The 11,164-nt window shown below is 46.5% G+C and overlaps 1 protein-coding gene across 1 annotated transcript in view; it reads left to right on the forward strand.

Moving 5' to 3' along the window:
• Positions 1-519: 519 nt before the first annotated feature.
• LOC121843684 (vacuolar protein sorting-associated protein 13B-like) overlaps positions 520-11,164 on the forward strand; it is a gene marked incomplete at its 3' end in the record, with an annotated part of 34,295 nt that continues 23,650 nt past the window's right edge. The window contains exons 1-3 of the mRNA XM_042313452.1: positions 520-591; positions 2,888-3,599; positions 4,473-4,610. Coding sequence (XP_042169386.1) covers positions 520-591; positions 2,888-3,599; positions 4,473-4,610 — 922 coding nt within the window. The remainder of the gene's footprint in view (positions 592-2,887; positions 3,600-4,472; positions 4,611-11,164) is intronic.

An 11,164-nucleotide genomic window follows, 5' to 3' on the forward strand; every position in this document is an offset into this window, starting at 1 on the left:
TAATATTCACGTCATTACGTTGGATCACAACCCCCTTCAAACCCCTCTAGATGTTGTCAATGCTTCAAACGATCACATCTGACTTCCTGGGTTAAAAAAAAAACTATTCTTTTTTTTTTTTAAGGCAAATGTCACATTTCTTAGAAGAATTTCCAAAAAATACTTAATAAATATAAATAAATAAATGATGAATATTTTAAGCCGGCAGAATGAGCTCCTCCTTTATAATGTCTATAACTGTGTGTTTTGATGCTTCGGTTGGTTTATTCACGGTTTCAACCCTCCGGATAGTTGGTTGTCAAGACGGAGCTGAACAGTAATCGGTTCTGTGATGTCACGGGGCTGCTTAACGATGAGCCTCTCCGTTGGGTCGGATCGGTTCTGTGATGTCATGGGGGTTGCTTAACGAAGAGCCTCTCCGTTGGGTCGGATCGGTTCTGTGATGTCACGGGGGTTGCTTAACGAAGAGCCTCTCCGTTGGGTCGGATCGGTTCTGTGATGTCACGGGGCTGCTTAACGATGAGCCTCTCCGTTGGGTCGGATCGGTTCTGTGATGTCACGGGGCTGTTTAACGAAGAGCCTCTCCGTTGGGTCGGATCGGTTCTGTTCTGTGATGTTCTGTTCTGTCGGATCGGTTCTGTGATGTCACGGGGCTGCTTAACGATGAGCTTCTCCGTTTGGTCGGATCGGTTCTGTTCTGTCGGATCGGTTCTGTTCTGTCGGATCGGTTCTGTTCTGTCGGATCGGTTCTGTTCTGTCGGATCGGTTCTGTTCTGTCGGATCGGTTCTGTGATGTCACGGGGCTGCTTAACGATGAGCTTCTCCGTTTGGTCGGATCGGTTCTGTTCTGTCGGATCGGTTCTGTTCTGTCGGATCGGTTCTGTTCTGTCGGATCGGTTCTGTGATGTCACGGGGCTTAACGAAGCAGAAACATGTTTTTGTGTTATAAACTATTAAACTAACTATAATAATATACTAATTAAACTAACTATTCATTAAATGTGTTATAATAATATACTAATTAAACTAACTATTCATTAAATGTGTTATAATAATATACTAATTAAACTAACTATTCATTAAATGTGTTATAATAATATACTAATTAAACTAACTATTCATTAAATGTGTTATAATAATATACTAATTAAACTAACTATTCATTAAATGTGTTATAATAATATACTAATTAAACTAACTATTCATTAAATGTGTTATAATAATATACTAATTAAACTAACTATTCATTAAATGTGTTATAATAATATACTAATTAAACTAACTATTCATTAAATGTGTTATAATAATATACTAATTAAACTAACTATTCATTAAATGTGTTATAATAATATACTAATTAAACTAACTATTCATTAAATGTGTTATAATAATATACTAATTAAACTAACTATTCATTAAATGTGTTATAATAATATACTAATTAAACTAACTATTCATTAAATGTGTTATAATAATATACTAATTAAACTAACTATTCATTAAATGTGTTATAATAATATACTAATTAAACTAACTATTCATTAAATGTGTTATAATAATATACTAATTAAACTAACTATTCATTAAATGTGTTATAATAATATACTAATTAAACTAACTATTCATTAAATGTGTTATAATAATATACTAATTAAACTAACTATTCATTAAATGTGTTATAATAATATACTAATTAAACTAACTATTCATTAAATGTGTTATAATAATATACTAATTAAACTAACTATTCATTAAATCCACTTTCCCTGTTATTGAATTGTCATGTTTATGTCTTCATTAGATCCTGTCTGTCTGTCTGTCTGTCTGTCTGTCTGTCTGTCTGTCTGTCTGTCTGTCTGTCTGTCTGTCTGTCTGTCTGTCTGTCTGTATGTGTCTCTGTCTGTCTGTGTCTGTCTGTCTGTCTGTCTGTCTGTGTCTCTGTCTGTCTGTGTCTCTGTCTGTCTGTGTCTGTCTGTCTGTCTGTCTGTCTGTCTGTCTGTCTGTCTGTCTGTCTGTCTGTCTGTCTCTCTGTCTGTGTCTCTGTCTGTGTCTCTGTCTGTGTCTCTGTCTGTCTCTGTCTGTGTCTGTCTGTGTCTCTGTCCGTGTGTGTGTCTGTGTCTCTCTCTCTGTCTCTCAATTCAATTCAAGGGCTTTATTGGCATGGGAAACATGTGTTAACATTGCCAAAGCAAGTGAGGTAGATAATATATAAAGTGAATATATAAAGTGAAATAAACAATAAAAATGAACAGTAAACATCACACATACAGAAGTTTCAAAACAATAAAGACATTACAAATGTCATATTATATATATACAGTGTTTTAACAATGTACAAATGGCTAAAGGACACAAGATAAAATAAATAAGCATAAATATGGGTTGTATTTACAATGGTGTTTGTTCTTCACTGGTTGCCCTTTTCTGGTGGCAACAGGTCACACATCTTGCTGCTGTGATGTCACACTGTGGAATTTCACCCAGTAGATATGGGAGTTTATCAAAATGTGAATAGCATTCTAGTTTGCTCTGCTTTTTTGTTAATTCTTTCCAATGTGTCAAGTAATTATCTTTTTGTTTTCTCATAATGTGGTTGGGTCTAATTGTGCTGCTGTCCTGGGGCTCTGTGGGGTGTGTTTGTGAACAGAGCCCCAGGACCAGCTTGCTTAGGGACTCTTCTCCAGGTTCATCTCTCTGTAGGTGATGGCTTTGTTGTGGAAGGTTTGGGAATCGCTTCCTTTTAGGTGGTTGTAGAATTTAACAGCTCTTTTCTGGATATTTATAATTAGTGGGTTTCGGCCTAATTCTGCTCTGCATGCATTATTTGGTGTTCTACGTTGTACACGGAGGATATTTTTGCAGAATTCTGTCTGTCTCCTACCCCCAGGTGCAGCGTGGGGAGCAGCAGTGTAGTTCCTCGGTGGGGTCTTGCGGTGTGGACTCGTCGTCCAGTCGCAGCGGCGTCCAGGACAGTGGGTTCGGCAGCGACAGCGCCAGGATCCGTATCGTCCAGATGGAGCAGCAGAGTGGAGGCTCCCACCACCTCATCGCTAGACCCTCCAGGAAGTCCACCGTCGTCAAGAACCTCTCCTTCGTCCCCTTCGACGTCTTCCTGACCGCGAGTAAACTCTCTCTCATGACCTACGCCTGCTCCACTCTAGCCAAGACCCCCCCCGCCTCGCCAGAGAAGAAGGATGGAGACGGGACGACAGGGAAGAGTTCCCTGAACCAGCCAGACACCATCCCTACCTCCTCCTCCTCCCCCAACCCAGGCCCTCCTACCCTGGTCCCTCTGTCAGGCCTGACAGCAGAGGACCTCCTGAACAGTAACACCGTTCCCCAGGAGCCCCGCGGTTCCCTCCTCTCCCTGGACTCCCTGTCCGCCCCCAGCCGCTCCTCGGCCCGCCAGGCCCTGGGGGTCACCATCGTGAGGCAGCCTGGGAGGAGAGGGGCTGGAGACCGGGTCCTGGAGCCTCTACTGTACCTCCAGGTGGTCCAGCCGTCGGCCCTGCTCAGCTGTCACCACCGTAAACAGAGGATGGACGTGTCTGTGTTCGATGTGTCTCTGAGGGGAGTCTCCTCTGACTATAAGTGTCTGGGTGAGTGGAGGGGACTTCATCTTGATGTGTCTCAATCATTTACAAAAACTATAATCTCTCTTCTCCCACCCCTCTCCCTCCCCTCCCCCATCTCTCCCTCTCCTCCCCCATCTCTCCCTCTCCTCCCCCATCTCTCCCTCCCCTCTCTACTCTCCTCCCCCTCCTCTCCTCTCTCATCCCCCTCCGCTCCCCTCATCCCCCCCCTCCCCTCCCCTCCTCCCCCCTCCCCTCCCCCCTCCCGCTCCCTCCCTCTCCCCCTCCTTCCCCTCTCCCTCCCTCCTCCCTTTCCCTCCCTCCCTCTCCTCCTCCCTCTCCCTCCCCCTCCTCCCTCCTCCCTCTCCCTCTCCTCCCCTCCCTCCCCTCCTCCCTCCTCCCTCCCCTCCCTCCTCCCCCCTCCTCTCTCCCCCCTCCTCCTCCCTCCTCTCCTCCCCTCTCCTCCCTCCTCTCCCCTCCTCTCCTCCTCCCTCCTCTCCTCTCCTCTCCTCCCTCCCTCTCCCCCTCTCCTTCCTCCTCCCCCTCCTCTCCCTCCTCTCTCCCTCTCTCCCCCCTCCTCCCTCCTCTCCCCTCCTCCCTCCTCCTCCCCTCTCTCCTCCCTCCCCCTCCCTCTCTCTCCTCTCCCCCTCCCCCTCCCCCTCCCCCTCCCCTCCCCTCCCTCCTCTCCCTCCTCCCCTCCTCTCCTCCCTCCTCCCCCCTCTCCTCCCCCTCTCCCCCCTCCTTCCTCTCCTCCCCTCCCTCTCCTCTCCTCCCCTCTCCTCCTCCCTCCTCCCTCCTCCCTCTCCTCTCCCTCCCTCTCCTCCTCCCTCCCTCTCCTCCTCTCCCCTCTCCTCTCCCCTCCTCTCCCCTCCTCCCCTCCTCTCCCCCTCCCCTCTCCAGATCCAGGGAAGTCTCTCCCAGAGGTATTAGACTACAGTGTGTTGTGGGTCCAGACAGTATCAGGAGAGTCTGACAGTCAGACAGGTGTTCCTCCTCCTCTGGCCTGTCTGCAGATAAGAGACTTCCTCAGTGGACCAGGTGAGGACTCACACACTCTACACACACCCCACACACACCCTACACACACCCACACACACTCTACACACACTCTACACACACTCTACACACACCCCTACACACACTCTACACACACCCCACACACACTCTACACACACTCTACACACACTCTACACACACTCTACACACACCCTACACACACTCTACACACACCCCCCACACTCACACTCTACACACACTCTACACACACTCTACACACACTCTACACACACCCCACACACACTCTACACACACCCTACACACACTCTACACACACCCTACACACACTCTACACACACTCTACACACACCCCACACACACTCTACACACACTCTACACACACCCTACACACACTCTACACACACCCTACACACACTCTACACACACCCCACACACACTCTACACACACCCCACACACACCCTACAATACACACACACCCTCACACACCCTACAATACACACACTCTACAATACACACACACTCTACACACACCCTACACACACTCTACACACACCCTACAATACACACACACTCTACACACACCCTACAATACACACACACTCTACACACACCCTACACACACTCTACACACACCCTACACACACCCTACAATACACACACACACCTCACACACCCACAATACACACACACTCTACAATACACACACACTCTACACACACCCTACACACACTCACACACACCCTACAATACACACACACTCTACACACACCCTACAATACACACACACTCTACACACACCCTACACACACTCTACACACACCCTACAGTACACACACACTCTACACACCCTACAATACACACACACTCTACACACACCCTACAATACACACACACTCTACACACACCCTACAGTACACACACTCTACACACACCCTACAGTACACACACACTCTTCACACACCCTACAGTACACACACACTCTACACACACCCTACACACACCCTACACATACTCTACACACACCCTACAGTACACACACACTCTACACACACCCTACAGCACACACACACTCTACACACACCCTACAGTACACACACACTCTACACACACCCTACAGTACACACACACTCTACACACACCCTACAGTACACCCTACAGTACACACACCCTACACTACACACACACACTCTACACACACCCTACAATACACACACACCCTACACACACCCTACAGTACACACACTCTACACACACCCTACAGTACACACACACTCTACACACACCCTACAGTACACACACACTCTACACACACCCTACACACACTCTACACACACCCTACAGTACACACACACTCTACACACCCTACAATACACACACACTCTACACACACCCTACAATACACACACACTCTACACACACCCTACAGTACACACACTCTACACACACCCTACAGTACACACACACTCTTCACACACCCTACAGTACACACACACTCTACACACACCCTACACACACCCTACACATACTCTACACACACCCTACAGTACACACACACTCTACACACACCCTACAGCACACACACACTCTACACACACCCTACAGTACACACACACTCTACACACACCCTACAGTACACACACACTCTACACACACCCTACAGTACACCCTACAGTACACACACCCTACACTACACACACACACTCTACACACACCCTACAATACACACACACCCTACACACACCCTACAGTACACACACTCTACACACACCCTACAGTACACACACACTCTACACACACCCTACAGTACACACACACTCTCCACACACCCTACAGTACACACAAACACTCTACACACACCCTACAGTACACACACACACTCTACACACACCCTACAGTACACCCTACAGTACACACACACTACACACACCCTACACACACTCTACACACACCCCACACACACTCTACACACACTCTACACACACTCTACACACACTCTACACACACTCTACACACACCCCACACACACTCTACACACACCCTACACACACCCTACACACACTCTACACACACTCTACACACACCCCACACACACTCTACACACACCCTACACACACTCTACACACACCCTACACACACTCTACACACACCCCACACACACTCTACACACACCCCACACACACCCTACAATACACACACACCCTCACACACCCTACAATACACACACACTCTACAATACACACACACTCTACACACACCCTACACACACTCTACACACACCCTACAATACACACACACTCTACACACACCCTACACACACTCTACACACACCCTACACACACCCTACAATACACACACACCCTCACACACCCTACAATACACACACACACACTCTACAATACACACACACTCTACACACACCCTACACACACTCTACACACACCCTACAATACACACACACTCTACACACACCCTACAATACACACACACTCTACACACACCCTACACACACTCTACACACACCCTACAGTACACACACACTCTACACACCCTACAATACACACACACTCTACACACACCCTACAATACACACACACTCTACACACACCCTACAGTACACACACTCTACACACACCCTACAGTACACACACACTCTTCACACACCCTACAGTACACACACACTCTACACACACCCTACACACACCCTACACATACTCTACACACACCCTACAGTACACACACACTCTACACACACCCTACAGCACACACACACTCTACACACACCCTACAGTACACACACACTCTACACACACCCTACAGTACACACACACTCTACACACACCCTACAGTACACCCTACAGTACACACACACTACACACACCCTACACTACACACACACACTCTACACACACCCTACAATACACACACACCCTACACACACCCTACAGTACACACACTCTACACACACCCTACACACACCCTACAGTACACACACACTCTACACACACCCTACAGTACACACACTCTACACACACCCTACAGTACACACACACTCTACACACACCCTACAGTACACACACACTCTCCACACACCCTACAGTACACACAAACACTCTACACACACCCTACAGTACACACACTCTACACACACCCTACAGTACACACACACTACACACACCCTACAGTACACACACACTCTACACAGACCCTACAGTATACACACACACTCTACACACACCCTACAGTACACACACACACTCTACACACACCCTACAGTACACACACCCTACAGTACACACACACCCTACACACCCTACAGTACACCCTACAGTACACACACCCTACAGTACACACACACTCTACAGTACACACACCCTACAGTACACACACACCCTACACACCCTACAGTACACCCTACAGTACACCCTACAGTACACCCTACAGTACACTCTACAGTACACCCTACAGTACACCCTACAGTACACACACTCTACAGTACACTCTACAGTACACCCTACAGTACACCCTACAGTACACTCTACAGTACACCCTACAGTACACCCTACAGTACACCCTACAGTACACACACTCTACAGTACACTCACAGTACACTCTACAGTACACCCTACAGTACACTCTACAGTACACTCTACAGTACACTCTACAGTACACTCTACAGTACACCCTACAGTACACCCTACAGTACACCCTACAGTACACACACTCTACAGTACACTCTACAGTACACCCTACAGTACACCCTACAGTACACCCTACAGTACACCCTACAGTACACCCTACAGTACACTCTACAGTACACCCTACAGTACACCCTACAGTACACACACTCTACAGTACACTCTACAGTACACCCTACAGTACACCCTACAGTACACCTACAGTACACCCTACAGTACACCCTACAGTACACTCTACAGTACACTCTACAGTACACTCTACAGTACACTCTACAGTACACTCTACAGTACACCCTACAGTACACTCTACAGTACACTCTACAGTACACTCTACAGTAAACCCTACAGTACACTCTACAGTACACCCTACAGTACACTCTACAGTACACCCTACAGTACACCCTACACACACTCTACACACCCTACAGTACACTCTACAGTACACCCTACAGTACACCCTACAGTACACCCTACAGTACACCCTACAGTACACTCTACAGTACACCCTACAGTACACCCTACACACACTCTACACACCCTACAGTACACTCTACAGTAAACCCTACAGTACACCCTACAGTACACCCTACAGTACACCCTACAGTACACCCTACAGTACACTCTACAGTACACTCTACAGTACACACACTCTACAGTACACTCTACAGTACACCCTACAGTACACCCTACAGTACACCCTACAGTACACTCTACACACCCTACAGTACACTCTACAGTAAACCCTACAGTACACCCTACAGTACACCCTACAGTACACCCTACAGTACACCCTACAGTACACCCTACAGTACACCCTACAGTACACTCTACAGTAAACCCTACAGTACACCCTACAGTACACCCTACAGTACACTCTACAGTACACCCTACAGTACACCCTACACACACTCTACACTCTACAGTACACTCTACAGTAAACCCTACAGTACACTCTACAGTACACTCTACAGTACACTCTACAGTACACCCTACAGTACACCCTACAGTACACTCTACAGTACACCCTACAGTACACCCTACACACTCTACACACCCTACAGTACACTCTACAGTAAACCCTACAGTACACCCTACAGTACACCCTACAGTACACCCTACAGTACACCCTACAGTACACTCTACAGTACACCCTACAGTACACACACTCTACAGTACACCCTACAGTACACCCTACAGTACACCCTACAGTACACTCTACAGTACACCCTACACACACTCTACACACCCTACAGTACACCCTACAGTACACCCAACAGTACACAGACACCCTACACACTCTACAGTACACCCTACAGTACACCCTACAGTACACTCTACAGTACACCCTACAGGGAATAGGGTTCTAGTCTATAGTAGTGCACTATATAGGGAATAGGGTTCTAGTCTATAGTAGTGCACTATATAGGGAATAGGGTTCTAGTCTATAGTAGTGCACTATATAGAGACTAGGGCCCTGGTCTAAAGTAGTGCACTATATAGGGAATAGGGCCCGGTCTAAAGTAGTGTACTATATAGGGAATAGGGCCCTGGTCTAAAGTAGTGCACTATATAGGGAATAGGGCCCTGGTCTAAAGTAGTGTACTATATAGGGAATAGGGCTCTGGTCTATAGTAGTGCACTATATAGGGAATAGGGCTCTGGTCTAAAGTAGTGCACTATATAGGGAATAGGGCCCTGGTCTAAAGTAGTGTACTATATAGGGAATAGGGCTCTGGTCTATAGTAGTGCACTATATAGGGAATAGGGTCCTGGTCTAAAGTAGTGCTCTATATAGGGAATAGGACCCTGGTCTAAAGTAGTGCTCTATATAGGGAATAGGACCCTGGTCTAAAGTAGTGCTCTATATAGAGAATAGGGCTTTGGTCTAAAGTAGTGCTCTATATAGGGAATAGGACCCTGGTCTAAAGTAGTGCTCTATATAGGGAATAGGACCCTGGTCTAAAGTAGTGCTCTATATAGGGAATAGGGCCCTGGTCTAAAGTAGTGCTTTATTTAGAGAATAGGGCTTTGGTCTAAAGTAGTGCATTATATAGTGAATAGGGTCCTGGTCTAAAGTAGTGCTCTATATAGAGAATAGGGCTTTGGTCTAAAGTAGTGCTCTATATAGGGAATAGGGTCCTGGTCTAAAGTAGTGCACTATATAGGGAATAGGGTCCTGGTCTAAAGTAGTGCTCGAACAGGGTCTCATTTAGTACACCCTACAGTACACTCTACAGTACACCCTACAGGGAATAGGGTTCTAGTCTATAGTAGTGCACTATATAGGGAATAGGGTTCTAGTCTATAGTAGTGCACTATATAGGGAATAGGGTTCTAGTCTATAGTAGTGCACTATATAGAGAATAGGGCCCTGGTCTAAAGTAGTGCACTATATAGGGAATAGGGCCCTGGTCTAAAGTAGTGTACTATATAGGGAATAGGGTTCTAGTCTATAGTAGTGCACTATATAGGGAATAGGGTTCTAGTCTAAGTAGTGCACTATATAGGGAATAGGGTTCTAGTCTATAGTAGTGCACTATATAGGGAATAGGGTTCTAGTCTATAGTAGTGCACTATATAGAGAATAGGGCCCTGGTCTAAAGTAGTGCACTATATAGGGAATAGGGCTCTGGTCTAAAGTAGTGCACTATATAGGGAATAGGGTTCTAGTCTATAGTAGTGCACTATATAGAGAATAGGGCCCTGGTCTAAAGTAGTGCACTATATAGGGAATAGGGCCCTGGTCTAAAGTAGTGCACTATATAGGGAATAGGGCTCTGGTCTAAAGTAGTGCACTATATAGGTAATAGGGTCCTGGTCTAAAGTAGTGCACTATATAGGGAATAGGGTTCTAGTCTATAGTAGTGCATTATATAGTG

Source organism: Oncorhynchus tshawytscha, unplaced genomic scaffold (assembly GCF_018296145.1).
Source record: "Oncorhynchus tshawytscha isolate Ot180627B unplaced genomic scaffold, Otsh_v2.0 Un_contig_6244_pilon_pilon, whole genome shotgun sequence".
NCBI classification, from domain to species: domain Eukaryota; kingdom Metazoa; phylum Chordata; class Actinopteri; order Salmoniformes; family Salmonidae; genus Oncorhynchus; species Oncorhynchus tshawytscha.